At 37.7% G+C, this 20,330-nt stretch overlaps 1 protein-coding gene across 2 annotated transcripts in view; it reads right to left on the bottom strand.

The window, feature by feature from the left end:
* EPC2 (enhancer of polycomb homolog 2) overlaps positions 1–20,330 on the bottom strand; it is a 141,676-nt gene that overhangs the window by 79,974 nt on the left and 41,372 nt on the right. For both annotated transcript variants that reach the window (XM_023217458.2, XM_023217459.2), the window contains exon 2: positions 18,432–18,591. In XM_023217458.2, coding sequence (XP_023073226.1) covers positions 18,432–18,591 — 160 coding nt within the window. The remainder of the gene's footprint in view (positions 1–18,431; positions 18,592–20,330) is intronic.

Here is a 20,330-nt window from a genome sequence, read left to right as displayed (position 1 = left end):
GAATTTATTCATTTCTTCTAGATTATCTAGTTTACTTGCATAGAGGTGTTTATAATATTCTCTGATGGCAGTTTGTATTTCTGTGGGATTGGTGTTGATATCTCCTTTATCATTTTTTACTGCATCTATTTGATTCTTCTCTCTTTTCTTCATTAGTCTTGCTAGCAGTCTATCAATTTTGTTAATCTTTTCAAAAAACCAGCTCCTGGATTCACTGATTTTTTTTGAACGGTTTTTTGTGTCTCTATCTCCTTCAGTTCTGCTCTGATCTTAGTTATTTCTTGCCTTCTGCTAGCTTTTGGATGTGTTTGCTCTTGCTTCTCTAGTTCTTTTAATTGTGATGTAGGGTGTCGATTTTAGATCTTTCCTGCTTTCTCTTGTGGGCATTTAGTGCTATGAATTTCCCTCTACATACTGCTTTAAATGTGTCCCAGAGATTCTGGTACGCTGTGTCTTTGTTCTCACTGGTTTCAAAGAACATCTTTATTTCTGCCTTCATTTCGTTATGTACCCAGTAGTCATTCAGAAGCAGGTTGTTCAGTTTCCATGTTGTTATGTGGTTATGAGTTTCTTAATCCTGAGTTCTAACTGTGGTCCAAGAGACAGTTTGTTGTGATTTCTGTTCTTTTACATTTGCTGAGGACTGTGTGGTCAATTTTGGAATAAGTGTGATGTGGTGCTGAGAAGAATGTATATTCTGTTGATTCGGGGTGGAGAGTTCTGTAGGTCTGCTTGGTGCAGAGCTGAGTTCAAGTTCTGGATATCCTTGTTAACTTTCTGTCTCGTTGATTTGTCTAATATTGACAGTGGGTTGTTAAAGTCTCCCATTATTATTGTGTGGGAGTCTAAGTCTCTTTTTAGGTCTCTCAGGACTTGCTTTACGAACCTGGGTGCTCCTGTATTGGGTGCATATATATTTAGAACGGTTAGTTCTTGTTGAATTGATCCCTTTACCACTATGTAATGGCCTTGTCTCTTTTGATCTTTGTTGGTTTAAAATTTGTTTTATCAGAGACTAGGATTGCAACCCCTGCTTTTTATTGCTTTCCATTTGCTTGGTAGATCTTCCTCCATCCCTTTATTTTGAGCCTGTGTGTGTCTCTGCATGTGAGATAGGTCTCCTGAATACAGCACACTGATGGGTCTTGACTCTATCCAATTTCCAGTCTGTGTCTTTTAATTAGGTCATTTAACCCATTTACATTTAAGATTAATATTGTTATGCGTGAATTTGATCCTGTCATTATGATGTTAGTGGGTTATTTTGCTCATTAGTTGATGCAGTTTCTTCCTAGCATCTTTACAATTTGGCATGTTTTTGCAGTGGCTTGTGCCAGTTATTCCTTTCCATGTTTAGTGCTTCCTTCACGAGTCCCTGTAAGGCTGTAAGGCAGGCCTGGTGGTGACAAAATCTCTCAGCATTTACTTGTCTGTAAAGGATTTTATTTCTCCTTCACTTATGAAGCTTAGTTTGGCTGGATATGAAATTCTGGGTTGGAAATTTGTTCTTTAAGAATGTGGAATATTGGCCCCCACTCTCTTCTGGCTTGTAGGGTTTCTGCCGCGAGATCTGCTGTTAGTCTGATAGGCTTCTCTTTGTGGGTAACCTGATCTTTCTCTCTGGCTGCCCTTAGCATTTTTCCCTCCATTTCAATCTTGGTGAATCTGACAATTACATGTCTTGGAGTTGCTCTTTTCGAGGAGTATCTTTGTGGTGTTCTTTGTATTTCCTGAATTTGAATGTTGGCCTGCCTTGCTAGTTTGGGAATGTTCTCCTGGATAATATCCTGAAGAGTGTTTTCCAGCTTGGTTCCATTCTCCCCGTCACTTTCAGGTACACCAATTTAACACAGATTTGGTTTTTTCACATAGTCCCGTATTTCTTGGAGGCTTTGTTAGTTTCTTTTTACGTTTTTCTCTAAACTTCTCACTTCATTTCATTCATTTGATCTTCAATCACTGATACCCTTTCTTCCACTTGATCAAACAGGCTACTGAAGCTTGTGCATGCATCACGTAGTTCTCATGCCACAGTTTTCAGCTCCATCAGGTCATTTAAGGTCTTCTCTACACTGTTTATTCTAGTTAGCCATTCGTCTCATCTTTTTTCAAGGTTTGTAGCTTCCCTGCTATGGGTTCAAACATCCTCCATTATCTCAGAGAAGTTTGTTATTACCGACTTTGTGAAGCCTACTTCGTTAACTTGTCAAAGTCATTCCCTGTCCTGCTTTGTTCTGTCGCCGGCGAGGAGCTGCAATCCTTTGGAGGAGAAAGAGCACTCTGGTTTTTAGAATTTTCAGCTTTTCTGCTCTGGTTTCTCCCGATCTTTGTGGTTTCATCTACCTTCGGTCTTTGATGATGGTGACCTACAGACGGGGTTTTGGTGTGAATGTCCTTTGTGTTGATGTTGATACTATTCCTTTCTGTTTGTTAGTTTTCCTTCTAACAGTCAGGTCCCTCAGCTGCAGGTCTGTTGGAGTTTGCTGAAGGTCCACTCCAGACCGTTTGCCTGGGTATCACCAGCGGAAGCTGCAGAACAACAACTATTGTAGAACAGCAAATATTGCTGCCTGATCCTTCCTCTGGAAGCTTCGTCTCAGAGGGGCACCCGGTTTTATGAGGTGTCAGTCAGCCCGTACTGAGAGGTGTCTCCAAGTTAGGCTACACAGGGGTCAGGGACCCACTTGAGGAGGTGGTCTGTCCATTCTCAGAGTTCAAACACCATGCTGGGAGAACCACTGCTCTCTTCAGGGCTCAGTTGGAAAGGCAGAAATCACCCATCTTTTGCATTGATCATGATGGGAGCTGTAGACCGGAGTTGTTCCTATTTGGCCATCTTGGAACCATGAATCTGATATTCTAAAACTTACCATCACTCAATTACTGTTAGTAGGGAAAGTACTTTAGCAGGTTTTTTGTTTTTTGTTTTTTTTTAAAAATAACTGTGCAGTAGTAAATATATAAAACATAACATCTTACTTAAGGATTAGAACCTATAGACAGCCCTAAGGCCAGAGGTACTATTTGGCCAGTTCACATAAATTAGGTACTATCAAGGAATTACTATTAATTTGGTTACAATGGTACTGTGGTTATGCTCGGAAAAAGACACAAGTCCTTTTCTTTGAAAGATAAACAATGAAATATTTATGGGTGAAATAGTGTCTGGGATTTGTTTTAAAATATATCACCAAAAAAAGTGTGAGGAATAAATAAATTATGAAACTGATGGTTTGTTGATGGATCCAAGGGGTTCCCTGTACTATTCATTCCTTTACCTTAAAAATAAAAACACTCAAACGAAATTAGAAAAAAAAGAAAAGAAAAAGAAAAAGAAAAAGAAAAAAGATAATATACATTAAAAATCCCTAATGTCACCAGGACATAGCTGGGAGCCTATGGCCCAGGTTAGAAGTGTAAGGCTTTCCGTGGCCACAATATGCAAAGCTAATTTGCCTCCAACTCTGGGCTAAGTTATATCGTTGTTGTTGTTCCAGTTCCTGAAAGGGACAAAAGAACACCACTTACAAATAAAGTTGGGAATATGGGGGAAGGATTCAGAGGCTAAATAAGTAAAAAATGTTGAGATATGTATCAATTAGTTTGGGGACATGCCACTTGATACTCACTGTGACTCATCAAGAACAGGGATTCTCAAATTTGAGTATATACCTACAATGCATGTTTTTCCTTTTTCATGTTTTATTGTGTTGAAATACATATAACATAAAAGTACCCACAACTGTTTATAAGTGTGCAGTTCAGTGGTATTAAATATATTCATAATGTTGCATAATCACCACTATCTGTCTCCATAACGCTTTTCATCTTGTAAAACTGAAACTCTGTACCTATTAAACAATAACTCCCCATTTCTCCCTCTCCCCAGTCCCTAGCAACCACCTTTCTACTGTCTGTCTCTATGATTCTAACTATTCTAAGTACCTCAGATAATGACTTATTTCACTTGGCAAATGTCTCAAGGTTCATCCATATTGTAACCATGTGTCACTGCCTTCCTTTTTAAGGCTCAATAATATTCATTCTAAGTACATGCCACATTTTGCTTACCCATTCATCCAGTAATGAATAACTGTGTTACTTCCAGGTTTTAGCTTTTGTGAATAATGCTGCTATGAACATGGGTACACAAATATCTCTTTGAGACCTTCTTTCATTTGTCTGGGTATATACACAGAAATGGAATTGCTGGACCACATGGTAAGTCTATCTTCAATTTTTTGAGGGATCATTAAACTGTTTTCCATAGTGGCTATACCATTTTACATTCCCAACAGTCCAAAAGAGTTCCAATTTCACCACATCCTTACCAACACTTGTTATTTTCTGTTTTTGATAGTAGCCATTCTAAAGGGTATGAGGTGGTATGTTTTTAAAACTGATTTTTGAATGGATTCAGTGGCTCATACCTGTAATCTCAACATTTTGGGGGTCCAAGGCAGGAGGACCGCTTGAGCCAAGGTGTTTGAGACCAGCATGGGCAACAAAGTGAGATCTTATGTCTAAAAACATTAAAATAAAATTAGCCAGGCATGGTAGTACACAGCTGAAGTCCCAGCTACTCAGGAGGTTGAGGTGGGAGAAGTGCTAGAGCCTGGGAGGTCAAAGCTGCAGTGAACCATGATCACACCACTGTACTCCAGCCTGAGCAACAAAGTGAGACCCTGTCTCAAATACTATTACTACTACTACTACTAACAAAAGAACAAAAACCCTGATTTTTCAGGCCCCACTCCCAAAGCAAAGGATCCTGAAACGTTTTTTGTTTCCTTTCTTTAAAACGAAAAACCCAAACAGGTGATTCTGATACAATATAACTAAAAACAGGCTTTAAAAACCGACGTCAGCATCCCAAGGAGTATCAAGGTGACTAAAGCTCCCCAGAACATACTTTTCTAAAAAACACTGCACTATAATCTAAACTGACAGAGATGGAAGAAAACATATAGTTGAGGAAAAAATAGGACAGAAGATTTCCTCTAAATAAGGATTAATGACTAATAATTAAAACTTAAGGATGCATTGAAGGTTCACAATTAACAGACTACCAAAAATACTCTAAATGGACAACAAGGAAAAAAAAACACCAAACACATTTTATTCATTTTGAGATAATGCATGACTGCCTTAAGATAAACAAATAAGATCCTGTATTTTAAGTTCCTTAAAAACAGACTGTGTTCAACACATGTATCACCCATAGTGCTCTGCACCATTAAATGCTTAATATCAGAAAGTATGATACAGTGGGAAGACTTCAAGCTATCAAAGGACTTAGGGCAGAGGTGTCCAATCTTTTGGCTTCCCTGGGCCACACTGGAAGAAGAATTATTATCTTGGGCCACCCATAAAATACACTAATGATAGCCTGATGAGCTTAAAGAAAAAACTGCAAAAAAAAAAAATCTCATCGTGTTTTAAGAAAGTTTTTGAATTTGTGTTGGACCGCATTCAAAGCTGTCCTGGGCCGCAAATTAGACCAGCTTGACTTAGGGCTTCATCTCACTGCTTTCATTTAACAGGTGTGGTCCCTTAATGTCCCTACAAGTCACTTAATGTCCCTACCTCTTGTTACTGATGTGTGAAATCACAATATTAAGTCATCTTCTATGTAACAGTTCTCACTGCAGGAGACTACACTGGTTAAAAATCCACTTGTGTGTATATGCCCAAAATAAAGAAAACTGAATAATTTGTTAGAAGTTCAGATTCCTGGGGCCCAATTCCAGAGATGCTCTTTCATTAGCCCTCAGAGCTGGGGAAGCCCTGCAGGACCTCTTAATTCTGGGTTTGAGAATCACAGCAGGGGTTACACTGAACAATTTCTAAGGTTTATACTGGCTTTGAAATTCCTCTAATCTATGAATATTTGTGAGGGAAAATGAAACAGAGAGAGAAAAAGGCAAATTTTCATCATCTCCTAATCCCCAGAAAAAGCTATTTTTACATTAGGTAAATTTAACACACAAGATTTTGATTTTCTACTTTGTTGCTGAAATGACAAATAAAGCTTACCAAAACATAAAATCCTTCTACAGCTTTCAAGTTTCTAAAATGATAAGAAAACAGTTTACAAAAACAAGCCACCTGACTTCTGAAAAGATCAGTAACACTGAATAATCTCTAAGAAAAAAAAAAAAAAAAAACGACAAATGACTAATATAAAAAATGAAATAGGGGGTCATCACTACTCATCCAACAGACATTAAAACGGTAATAAAAGTATATTATGATAAGCACAGAATAACTATATGGCCATAAATTGACAACTTACATAAAATGGGCAAAAACACAAACTACCAAAACTGACTAAAGAAGAAACAGAAAATCTATATAGATCTATAATAAGCAAAAAGTTAAATTGAAAAACCTCCCCCAAAAACACCAGGTCCAGATAAGTTTACTGATAAATTCTACCGAACATTTAGGAAAGAAATTATATCAATCTCTCTCATCACTCCCAGAAAACAGAAGCAGAGATAACACTTCCTAACTCATTCTATGAGGTCAGCATCACCCTAATCCTAAAGCAGAAAAAGATATTATAAGGAAAATGACAGATGAATAGCTCTCATGAACATACATGTAAAAATTCTCAACAAAATGTTATTATAGCAAGCTGAATCCAACATATAAAAATTATATGCCAAGACCAAGTGGGATTTGTTCAGCATTTTTAATTAATTTAATCCACTGCATCGACTAAAGAAGAAAAATCATATGAGCATATCAATAGATGTTGAAAATCTAACCCTCTTTCACAATAAAACTCTCAGCAAACTAAGAATAGAGAATTTCTTCAACTTGATAAAGAACTTTTACAGAAAACCTACAGTTAATATCACAATTGTAAGAAACTAGATGCTTTCCTACTAAGATCAGGAACAAGGCAAGGATGTTCCTTCTCACCACTTCTATTCAACATCATCCTGGAAGTCCTGGCTAATGCAATAAGACAAGAAAAGGAAATAAAAAGTATACAGATTAGGAAGAAATGAAACTGTCTTTGCTTACAGATGACAAGACTGTCTATGTAGAAAATTCCAAAGAATTGACTAAAAAAATTCCTGTAACTAATTAGAGAGTACAGTAAGGCTGCAGCACATAAAGTTAACATACAAGTCAATTGCTTTCCTACAGACCAAAAATGAACACTCGGTATTTGAAATTAAGGAACAATACCATTTACATTAGAACAACAACAAAAAATGACACTTAAGTATCAATCTAACAAAAGATGCAGAGGATCTATATGAGGAAAATCAAAAAAGTCTGATGAAAGAAATTAAAAAATGCAGAGATACTCCATTTCATGGATAGGAAGACATTATTATGTCAATTCTTCTCAAATGTGATATAGATTCAACAATGTCTCAATAAAAAATCCCAGTAAGTTATTTTGTTACAATGATGAATTGTTCATATAGAAAGACAAGAGACCCAAAGAGCCAATACGAGAACAAAGAAGAAAAAAGGCAGAGGACTTAGGTTTAGAGCAACTGGTGCTAAACAAAAAAAAAAAAAAAAAAAAAAAAAAGGCAGAGGACTGACACTACTTTACTTCAAGACTTACTCTGAAGCTATTATAAACAGCAAGAATTTAAGAAAAGAGTGGACAAGTAGATCAATGGAACAGAAGAGAGAGCCCAGATACAGATCCACACAAATATAGTTTTTGACAAAAGATCTCTGACAAAGGAGCAAAGGCAATTCAATGGTGGGGGGAGCAGGGAGTCTTTTCAACAATGAGTGCTAGAACGGTGACATCCCATATGAAAAAAATGAATCTAGATATAGACCTTACACCCTTCACAAAAATTAATTCAAAATGGATCACAGATCTACATATAAAATGCAGTCTACAAAACTTGTAGAAAATAACACTGGAGAAAATCTCAGGGACCTTGAGTTTGATGACAGGCTTTTAGAAATAATACTGAACACATAATTCATGAAAGCAAAAAAATTGTTAAGCTGGACTTCATTAAAATTAAGAACTTTCACTCTATGAAAGACACTGTTAGGGAATGAAAAGACAAGGCACAGAGAGGAAGAAAATATGCAAAATTCGTATCTCTATAGGACATGTATCTAAAATATACAAAGAACACTTAAAACTCAACAATAAAACAATCCAATAAAGAAATGGGCAAAAGGTCTGAATAGACACTACACTAAAGAAGATATATAAATAACGTCAATCAAATGAAAAGGTGATCAACATCCTATATCATCAGGGAACAGCAAACGACAACAGTGACATAACACCTCGCACCTAGTAAAATGGGTAAAATCCAAAAACTGACAAAAACCAAATGATGATAAGGATGCAGGGCAACAGAAACTCTCATTCACTGTCAGTGGGAATGCAAAATGGTAAGGCCACTTTGGAAGGCAGTTTGGCAATTTCTTATAAAACTAAACATGTTTACAGCAATTGTGCTCCTAAGTATATACCCAATTGAGCTGAAAACTCACAGCCACACAAAAACCTACACACAAATGTTTAGAGCAGTTTTATTTATAGCTGTGAAACTAGAGGCAATCAAGATGTCTTTTAATAAGTGAATGGATAAACTGTGATATAGCCATATAATAAAACATTGTTCAATGATAAAAAGAAATGAGCTATCAAGCAACAAAAAGACATGAGAGAACCCGAAAAGGTTATGTGTTATATAATTCCAACTATATGACATTCTGGGAAAGGCAAAACTAAAGAGACAACAAAAAGATCAGTGGTTGCCTGGGATTTGGAAGAATGTACCAGTGAAGTTCCGGGAGTTTTTAGAGTGATGAAACTATTCTGTAGGATACTGTAATCACGGATCCATAATGTTATGCATTTTTCCAAATCCGTAAAACTGTGCAATACAAAGAGCAAACTGTAACTATGAAGTTTAATTAATAACAACATTAGCTGTAACAAATGACTAATACAAGATATTAATAGCAGCAGAAAGTATGTAGGGATAGCATATGAAAATTTTGTTATTGGCTTTTCTGTAAATCTAAAATCATTCTTTAAAATATGGTTTGTTTTTTAAAAAGCCTAAAATCTTATTTTTCCTTGAGATGCAAATTCATATTTCACCAATTCAAATTACTAGTTTACTAATTATCTGGGTCTTAAACTTCTCGATAATTAAGGTAGAAACAAATAAAAACCTTCAGTACTGGCCCTCTTACAGATCCCTACTGACTACGGAAGGATATAAAACTAATTCCTTGTAATAATTTACAGCTTCCAAAGACTATTAAAATTATTTGATTACAACGGAAAAATGCTTACTCTATGACAGTCAGTGAAAAAAGCGAAAGCCACAAACACATACATGCATACACAGAGTATAATCCTTTTTTTAAAAAAAGGGAAGAAAATACAACATTTATCTGGGTTAATTATCTTTGGGAGACAGAATTATTAATTTTTTTCTGCAATTAACATTTTACTTTTCATTATAATCAGAGCATGAAAATCAGCTTCTCAAAAAAAAAGCTTATTTTCTTAGTTTCTATCAGAGAAACAGGAGACTCTGGTTTTCTTTTTGAGATGAGTCTCGTGTCACCTAGGCTGGAGTGCAATGGCATGATCTCAGCTCACTGAAACCTCCACCTCCCAGGTTCAAGCAATGCTTCTGCCTCAGCCTCCCAAGTAGCTGGGATTACAGGTGTTCACCACCACACTAGGCTAATTTTTGTATTTTTAGTAGAGACGGGGTTTCACCATCTTGGCCAGGATGGTCTTGAACTCCTGACCTTGTGACCCACCCACCTCGGCCTCCCAAAGTGCTGGGATTTCAGGCGTGAGCCACCGTGCCCCGCTGAAACAGGAGTTTTTTTTTTTTTTTTTTTTTTTTTTTTTTGAGACGGAGTCTCGCTGTGTCTCCCAGACTGGAGAGCAGTGGTGCAATCTCAGCTCACTGCAAGCTACACCTCCCTGGTTCACGCCATTCTCCTGCCTCAGCCTCCCAAGTAGCTGGGACTACAGGCGCCCCAAACCACGCCCAGGTAATTTTTTGTATTTTTAGTAGAAACAGGGTTTCACCGTGTTAGCCAGGATGGTCTCGATCTCCTGACCTCGTGATCCACCTGCCTCGGCCTCCCAAAATGCTGGGATTACAGGCGTGAGCCACCACGCCCGGCCGAAACAGGAGATTCTTAAGCCAGTAATGAGAAAACTTTTTCAAACAAAGTTTAATTTTGCAGGCGGTGGAGGGGCAGGGAGGCTTTACTTAACTCCATGGAGGGAGGATTGTGTATTTACTCCAACTTTATTTTCTTAATAACAACGTTAGTGAGAAAACAATTCTTTTAATACTAAATGATCTTATTTAAAAAGCAACATCATCATCATACAGGCTGCCTTTTCATTCTCTCATCCTTTACGTCACTTGTTACCTACTTTAGCCTCCTCTAAAACCGTGAAAGGTACAGTAACCTTTTTTTGTTAACATATAGAGAAAATAAAGCCCACTTGACTGAGGTCCTATGTAGCCCAATTTCACTGAAAGCAAATCTTATTTTTTTGTCAGGCACAGTGCTTAGTTGGAAGCTTAGAAATCAATAACTGCCACACACCCTTTCCCAATTTGGGCCTCTCTTTATTCAAACTGTGGAATTTTCAAAGATAGGTTGGACTTGCAGCAAACCAGTATACCCACAGGCACTAAAATGGGTTCTCTAGCTCTACTCAGTTAATCCCTAAAACCCAAAGGTCCTGGATGATCCTCCTATTCTGTGTTCTTCTAGTGTATGTGTGCACACACGCATGCATGTGTTTGAAGGGAAGCACTTAACGAACAGCTTGTATTGTTGCCTTGGTGGTTCTCCCTCCAAAGTCTTTGATTTATAAAACTCAAAAGGCTCTTTTCAAAGTTGAATCTTAGGCTTTCCCAAAAGCTAAAATTCACTACCTTTCAATAGAGCTTTTCACTACTCTAGGCAATACGGTAAAATATGAAGTGCGTGCTTGTATTACTCTCATGGTTCCCTTTTCTTCAAGTTTCTCCCTTTGTCTAGCACCTCTTCTCTGACCCATTCATAGTGCTCTTCCATTCATTAATCCTCTGCCAGGCCAAATGAGAAGAGCGCATCATCACAGTTATCTACATCTACCTTTTCTATCAGCAGGCAACCTGCCTCTACCCTGCAATTTATCCACTGGAAAAAAAAGAATCCATTATTGATTCTATTACCAACCCCCTCTGAACGGTAATTAATTTCTATGTCTAAAGTGTAGAAATATTTGTAACTTGTAATGATGAACCATGACTGAGAAGCAGTATAAAATAGTTAAACAGAAACACTCTGGAGCCAGATGGCATGGATTGGAATTCTGACTCTTCTACTTTCTAGCTGCATCACCCTGGGCTCTTTAATGTTAGGTTTAAAACGGCAGAAATATATTAGCTGTCTAAGAAGGCTCCTTTGAGCAATAATTGGCTTAGCATTCAAAAAATGTATGCAAACCGTAACAGGATGTAAATACAGAAGTCAGTAAATGTTATTTTACTATCTTTTACCCATAACTGTGGAAGGAAAGGTTTAGACTTCTTTAAAATGTTCAAGAAATAAACATATGAGAAAATATTTTTATAGGTAGACAGTCCATGGAATTATGTTACTGGGTAAAATGGGAAGGCAAATTTCCTTTAGTCCTTTAAGGTAGGGGAAACAAGATGCTGTAAGGTACTCTCAGGGGAGTGTGGCATTCTTGGAGAATCATTTATGGAGATGTTAGTTGCTAGGTGAATATGCTGAAGGCCTATCTTTGGTAACTCCTCCTAACACAATCAGTTCTGCTGAGTTACCTCAGAGTATCTTCTGTGGGAGGCCCCATAGGAGGGTTCAAAATGCTTGAAGGCCAAGGACCATGCACCCTTTATGACCAATCCTGCTTTTATATTTTGTAATTACACCATGCCTAAAATGTGTACCACTGTACATCAAAGTTACCTTATTATAGTGCCTTTATTCTCTCCCTGATTTCTTTAACCGTGGTCTTTAATGTATTGGATTGTAGTTTACTCTAAGTCATTGCAAATCCCGTTTTCTTTTTTTTTTTGAAAAGTGGACATAAATAAATGCACATAGCCTGAAGGGGCGTTCTCCTTTAAACTCAGGCTTCTCTTTATCTCAGACTATCCAGTTATTACTTTGCTTTTCACACAATGTTTGGCATTACCTTCTTTTTTCCCCTGTAGAGACAAGGTCTCACTATGTTGTCCAAGCCAGTCTCCAACTTCTGGGCTCAAGCGATTCTCCCACGCTGGCCTCCCAAAGTGCTGGGATTACAGGTGTGAGCCACTGTGCCTGGCCTCCTTTCATATCTATTATCTTCTGGGTTTGGAGGCTTCTCCTCCTTCCTGGATTAGTACCTACCCAGACACAACTCTACCATTTCAGCCCCAGTGTCCACACCCACAGCTTTGCCCAAGAATAGGACATGGTTGCAGCTAGTGCACAATCTGAGGAGAGAGGAATATCCTTAGAGCTAGCTGACCTGAATGTGGGTTGCCCTCAGGGGCTGGCCTTGCTCCCTGTCCCTGTCTAATCACCTGAAATTCAGATCCAGCTTCATCTGTAATGTGTTCTCCACAAATCTGACACAATCTGCTTCTGTACCCATGGCATTGTTTTACCAGTCCTTATTTAGTTGAATGTGTGATGTCATCTCACGGAATTTATGCCTAATTTCTTAATACACATCCAATAGTTTTTTTTTTTTTTTTTACAAGAAAACGATGTTCCTGGAATACATCCTTTCTACCAAGAAGTCTTATTGTATAAACAAAACAATGCTCTTCATTTGTTCTGAATCTTTCCCAACTCTTTCCAATCAAAGTATGTTTGCCCTGAAAGAACAGCTCAATTACCATTTTTTGCATAATGCAGAGAATATCAAAAGATATTTCCAAGGATAACGAGACTGAAGTTGGATGTTAGGCCAGCATCTATTTTAACCATGCTGAAAAACCTAGTGGTATACACAGGTCCACTTTGTGTTGGTAAGTGCAACTTTTTCTCTTTTCCAATGTAGACTTGACAATAGTCAGCTTTATCAGTCTGAGACGGAGTCAGCTTCAAGTGTACAGAAGTGTACAGCAGTGTCCACAAACAGGCATTTGCCAGGGCTTAAAATCTTGGAAGCAGACACAAACAGTACATTTCAAATTCCTTTGAGTGCATTCCTCTCCCTGCCTGACAGATGATAAGAAGTTATTACTCCACCTATCCTTTCTCCTGAACTCTTCTTTCAGTCAAGACAGTATACTGTTTTGTGTTTGTAAGACTAAGGGAATGAGATGAGGGAAGTAAACTTTCATTTCAAAATAAGAAATGAGAGTCCTGCTACCAAGAACTATTTAACTGAGTTCAAAACTGGATACAAATTAACTTCAGAATATTTAAGAAACAATGTCAGGCCGGTGTGGTGGCTCACGCCTGTAATTGCAACACTTTGGGAGGCCAAGGTGGGCGAATCATGAGGTCAGGAGTCCAAGACGAGCCTGGCCAACATGGTGAAACCCTGTCTTTACTAAAAATACAAAAATCAGCCGGGCGTGGTGGCACGCACCCATAATCCCAGCTACTCGGGAGGCTGAGGCAGGGAAACTGCTTAAACCTAGGGTGGGGGTCGGGGAATGGTGGAGGTTGTGGTGAGCAGAGATGGTGCCACTGCACTCCAGCCTGGGCAACAGAGGAAGACGCCCTCATGGAAGGGGGCAGTTTGGGGGTGGGAAGAATGTTGAATTCCTTCATGTTCTACAATTCTGAGATATTTAGTATCAACTGTAAAATGTTAACATATTAAATAAAACCGGTAATGGATCAAATAAAGATACTATTGAAATGTAAACAAAGTTGTTTCCTTAAAAAGTTTGGGTACTGAATTTAATAAAATTATTGAACTCCAAGAGGAATGAAAGTTGTAACATTTGGGTTGAAGTACTCAAATTAAATGTGATTTAATAAAAGTAAAACGGAGGTAGCATTTTTTTTCTGCCATGTGGCACACAATTGAATAGTTTTACTATCTTAGGTCATCAAAGACTATGTGCCTTCAAGATGCTTCCCACCTGGTAAGGACAGCTCGATGTGTTATGATTCAGTAAGTTCTGCATAAAGCTGATAAGGGTGACTATGGAGAACTGCTACTGAAAGGGATTAGAAGGAACAAGAATGTTTATCTCACTTTCATAACAGATTGGAGTCCACTCCCAACTCCTTCTTGGCACTTTTTGGCCTAAATTAACAGTCGGTGAATAACAGAACTCACCTTTTAATTTCTAACAGAGCAGGTTGCTCAATTTCACTGTATGCATTAATAATTTTAGCCTTATATGTGATTCTGTGTACAATTTTTAGTTCAACAAATACTGATGGCTTGAAAATGCCATCAAGTATATGCTTTTAATTTCATTAATTCTTTCACTCATTTATTTATTCAGCAAATATTTAACTGCACATCTAACCACATGCTGTAAGTACTATACTAGGCAGTGAAATTCAAAGAATAAAAAAGTCCCTTCTCTCAGTAAACTTCACCCAACAGAGGGCAAACAATCACAACTGAAGGTGAGTCAGTGCCACAATGAAAGTATGCACTGGACACAGGAGAGGTGGGGCAAACAGTGCCAAGAACAACGCTGAGAGAAGTCAGGAAAAGGCTCCTAAAGGTAATCCTGGAGGCAAGCTGTATTTTAACAAGTGAAGAAGTAAAAGGCTATGTGAAGACATAACAAAATAAGGCATAACTCAAAGAACTACAAACACCTCATTACTAATGTAGCTTAAAGCATGATGGGTTAAAGAGATGAGGAAGGAAAAGTGTATTGAGACTACACTCTGGGACTGTACTAGCTAATAAAAATACTAAAGTACCATGAGATGGAGCCCCTGCTCCCGAGGAGCTTACAGTGTGGAGGAGGAAAAAGACCCTCAAACAGTTCATTTCAATAAGGTTGGTGTCACAGTGGAAGAACATATAGGGAAACATGGCTGGACAGGCACAAAGGAGTGCCTTACACATCACACAAAGAAGTTAAATTTTATCCTACCGTCAACAGTCACTGAAAATTTTGAAATGGATAGTAATTACAATAGTGGCAGTGGATGATGGTTTGGAAGGTATAAAGACTAGGGCAATAAGGAGGCTTCTGCCAAAGCCCAGGCAAGTATTTGATGAACCTGAACAAGGCTACCCTACTGTGGCAATTTTACAATGTTTTTTTCTAGCCAAGTGAATGGGAATTCTCTCTAATCTATCATTAAAAGAAGTTTTAAAAGGAAAAATTCAGAGTGAAATTTTCTGAAACTCCTTAAAGGCATAGCAAAAAGTTACACTAAAAAATTTTTTTTGGCGGGGCGCGGTGGCTCACGCCTGTAATCCCAGCACTTTGGGAGGCCGAGGCGGGTGGATCACAAGGTCAGGAGATCGAGACCATGGTGAAACCCCGTCTCTACTAAAAATACGAAAAATTAGCAGGGCGCGGTGGCGGGCGCCTGTAGTCCCAGCTACTCGGGAGGCTGAGGCAGGAGAATGGCCTGAACCCGGGAGGCGGAGCTTGCAGTGAGCCGAGATTGCGCCACTTCAGCCTGGGTGACAGAGCGAGACTCCCTCTCAAAAAAAAAAAAAAAAATTAACTTTCCTTGAAAAAACTCAGTAACACCATGAGTTTAAAATTTAGTACAGATAATCTTAAGTCCAATAAGCAAATTGTGAAATATCAAATTGATGGAAAATTGTACATGCATTTTTAATGAGATATCATATACAAAAATCTGAGAAACTTAAAATATGACTAGAAACGCAGAACACTGTGTGTGCAGCAAGATACTGTATAGTATGCAGTATATACTGACAAGCTAAAAGAAAAAATGAAAGGTAATTTTCTATTATTTGTATTGTTTTTTACAATAATAGAATAAAATGAAATGAAAAAAACCAACACAAGATTTATTGTAGTCAGTGGGCCTGACCCACATGAATTACACTCGATTTTTAGTTCTTGGTTTCCTAAAATGGTTTTTACAAACGATCTTCCTGTCTAACTCCAATATTATCAAAATACAAAATAATTAATACTTTGGCTTAAGAGAGATACTTAAAATTCCTACTATGAATAGTTATCTCCTTCCTGACTGATAGAGGTAAAGGCAAATTCAAAAAGCTAACGGGACTCAAAGTCAAAGAACACAGGAGAAAAAAAATAAATAATTTTTGCATGTGTGTTTCTCTAGACTATTTCAGAGAAAAGAAATCTGTGGAAAACGGCTGTACCACCAAAAGACTTTTTAAAGCCATTTTAAAACAATTCAGTCAACAAACACATCATTTATTGAGCATCTATAAGCCAAGCACTTTACTCTGAAGACACAACAGAAAATAAAATATGTAGTTCCTGCCCTCAAGGAGCTCACAGTCTAAAGGGAGAGAAAGAATGGTTACAACTAATTGCAATAAAGTATGGTGAGTCCTCTACCAGAAGTATGTAAAAGATACTATGATAAGCAAAGAAGACATGTAGAGTGAGAAAAGTCAAGGTGGCTTTCATAAGGGAGTTAAGTCTTTAATGACCTATAAGAAGGGAAAGAAGACTTCAATAGCATATGCAAGGAAATGTTAAATATGAAAGAAGGTGAATGTGGATAATTTTCGTAGTCCCTATGGTACACAGAGTGAAGGGAAAAGCAAAAATAAATGAGATTAAAGGAGAAAGCAGGGAACAAATTACAAGGGACCTAATATTCATACTAGAGAATATGACTATTATTGAATTCTATCAAATCTAAACTGCCAAGACACAACATTACTATATGCACCATAAGAAACAAAAAAGCTTTATGTTTGAGTCTTAATATTAGAATAGAATACTACAGAATAAAGCTACATTACCAAAGGGCTATGTCCTCAGTGTAAGATTAAAGAAATAAATTAGCCATGCAGAAAGGGAAAGCAAGGAATTTTGTATTTCTCAACTTGCCCTTAGGTAGAAAGGTGAAGCAAAAAATTCTTCCCTGAGAACTGAACCTTGAGCAGATCTGTGGCCTAAATTAAAGCTAACACTGTGGTTCAAAAACAAACAAACAAAACAAACGAGCAAAAACTTTAACGTGGTCTCCGGTTGGTAGTATCCCCAAATGCCTGGCAGAAACAAATGAAAATTCTCTTTAGAAGAACAAGACTTCAATCCTGAACAATAGCAATTTAAGATGCAATTTCACTGCAAAGATGAAAACAGTGCATCTTAGAATCAATGAAAAACACTCTATCTCATAGTCAGTCTTAAAGCTGGTCATGTTTCAGAATTACATGGGGAACTCTTTAAAAATACAAATCACCAGACTTCACACCCAGAGATTCTCATACAGGTAGGTTGTCAGACAGGTGGGTACTTCAGGTAGGCGGGATGTTGAGCCTTGGAATCTCTATTTTAATAAGCTAGCCAACATTTCTTTTTTACACACCTGACAAGATAACAAGACACTAGCAACTGTCTGCGGAATCAGCTGAAAAATCCTACTCTAGAAGTTCTTTGTGGAGAGAAGCTAGATTAGAAGAGCACAGGGACAGGAGATACAGGAGAGTAAATGTAACAGGAGACTGTTAAAAGTCTTCACGCTAGAAGTGGTGATCATTTAAATACTAACAGTGGGAGAAAAGAGTATTAAGGAGGCAAAACTACACAGAATTATTTAATAAAAACTATATGAAAGTAAAGGCATTAGATCTAATTCTGAACAATTCCAGAAGACTAACCCTACTCCTGGGCATTAGAGCCACTGGGCCTTTAAAAGTAAATCTCGGGTGGGCGCAGTGGCTCACACCTGTAATCCCAGCACTTTGGGAGGCCGAGGTAGGCGGATCAACTGAGGTCAGGAGTTTGAGACCAGCCTGGCCAACATGGCAAAACCCCATCTCTACTAAAAATACAAAAATTAGCTGGGTGTGGTGGCACGCGCTTGTAATCCCAACTACTCAGGATGCTGAAGCAGGAGAATTGCTTAAACCCGGAAGGCAGATACTGCAGTGAGCCAAGATCACGCCACCGCACTCCAGCCTGGGTGACAGAGAGACTCTGTCTCAAAAAAGAAAAAAGAAAAAAAAAAAAGGGAAATCTCATCTGGGTATAGTAATCCACCACCTTTTAGCTGTGTAATAAAGTGTAAGTGCTATACAAAACCTATACTACATAAATATCAAATGCTCCAAATGTTACTTAAAACTCAAAATGATTTCCAAATTCAGATGTAAGCACAGAGGGATTTTATTCTTTAATGTTTAACACTTCTATTAATCAGTGTGTATGAATTTAAAAATTAGAATTTTTTTAGGCAAAAGAAAAGATTCCCACTGGTTGATAAATTTAAAGTACAAACAGAAAACAATGAATTAACAAACTTACGCTGAATATGAATGAACTGTTTTGGCTGTTTAAACTCTCCTTTGTACAAGCGATTGTAATAGTTGACGTTGCTCTCTGCCTCAGGAACAGGAATGACCATGCTCTCTTTTTTTTCTCTAAACACTTGCTGTGCTGAAATCGCTCGCTGTAAATGATGTTCCTGGAAAATGTAAAGTAGGCAACATAAGTTGTTTTGGTAATACTAATCAATGCATAATTTTATATAAAAGTTACTTTAATAATCACAAAGTGCTTTAAGAATGAATTATAAATAGTTCCTTTGCCAAAGACCTATACATACATTGCCATAATTCTCTCTTAATACTTGTGGCTCATACTGGTAACACCTCAGATTATTACAATTTTCGTAAGTAGAATTTTTTTAAAAAAAAATTAAATATATATTCAGAAACTAGAATATAAAATTTCAATTACAAAAAAATTAATGTTTGCTAAATTAATTGAGGTGTTTGTCACCACTACCAGATGAAAGAAAAATTCCAAATTACAAGAAATAAATTCATATCACAGATTTTAAGTATCTTCTGCATTTATGTACTTCAAACTTTAACAGTACAAAATTCTGAATAATTCAAAGAAAGATAAAATTACGTTCAACAAATTTTATTACTACCAGGGCAGACAATATTTTTAAATAAAGGTTAAATGAACAGTTCCTATAACATATATCTAGTTTCTAATCACTTCATTACTTTTGCAACTTACTGAAATAGCCTCCTAAATCGAATTTTCCCTCCTTCCTCCCTTGCCCCACAGTGGCCCATTCCCAATAAAGCAGTTTTACCTTTTGGAAGGTAAATCGTGTCATGTCACCCACCCCATAAAGGATTACTGATCTCCATCCTATTCAGAGTAAAGGTTAAAAAATCACTCAATGGCTGGGCGCGGTGGCTCACACCTGTAATCCCAGCACTTTGGGAGGCCAAGACGGGTGGATCACGAGGTCAGGAGATCGAGACCATCGTGGCTAACACAGTGAAACCCTGTCTCTAGTAAAAATACAAAAAAATTAGCCGGGTGTAGTGGCGGGCGCCTGTAGTCCCAGCTACTCGGGAGGCTGAGGCAGAAGAACGCCGTGAATCCAGAAGGCGGAACTTGCAGAGAGCCGAGATCACGCCACTGGACTCCAGTATGGGTAACTGAGCGAGACTCCGTCTCAAAAAAAAAAAAAAAAATTCACTCAGTGACCTACGAGACTCTGCATCTCTCTTATCTCATTTCCGACCTCTCTCCTCTACAATCTTTAATTCTGGCCACACTGATGTTGCTGTTTCTATATATCCAAATGATCTGCTTTCAAAATTGTTTCCAGTCTTATCTCAGCAGAGAGGCCTTCCGTGACTTTTTTTTTTAATCTAAAAGAGTACTCCTCCTCTAGCACTCCTTCCCTGTTTTACTTTCCTTCATACCTTTCCTGTTTTACTTTCCTCCACACCACTATGCAACATCTAACAGAGTAAAGATCTCATTTGTTTACTGCCCATCTCCCTCTAGCATAAAGTAAGTTCCAAGAAGGCAATGATTTTTGCTTGTTTTGTTAATTTCTTATCCCTAATGTCTAGTACAATGGCCAAAATATAGAAGCTGCTTAATATACATTAACTGAATGACTAAATGAAATCTTTACTGGATTCCTACTACATGTCAGGCTATGCAAAATACACATAAAGAAACTGAGGCATAAGGATATTTCACAGGTTGCTGAAGGTCAAACAGCTCTAAGTAACAAAATAGAAATACAATCCAGGATATACATATATATGCAAAGCCAAATTCTTAATCCTAAGATATTACACCATTTTTTTTGGAAGTTCTATAAAGTCCAAGAAATTAGAAGTTCTTAATTTCATTCAAGCCTTTAGGGTATGTGAAATGTTA

This window comes from Piliocolobus tephrosceles, chromosome 11 (genome assembly GCF_002776525.5).
Source record: "Piliocolobus tephrosceles isolate RC106 chromosome 11, ASM277652v3, whole genome shotgun sequence".
Classification (NCBI taxonomy): Eukaryota; Metazoa; Chordata; class Mammalia; order Primates; family Cercopithecidae; genus Piliocolobus; species Piliocolobus tephrosceles.
The sequence above is the reverse complement of the archived record's forward strand: the minus strand, read 5'-3'. Positions and strand labels throughout refer to the sequence as shown.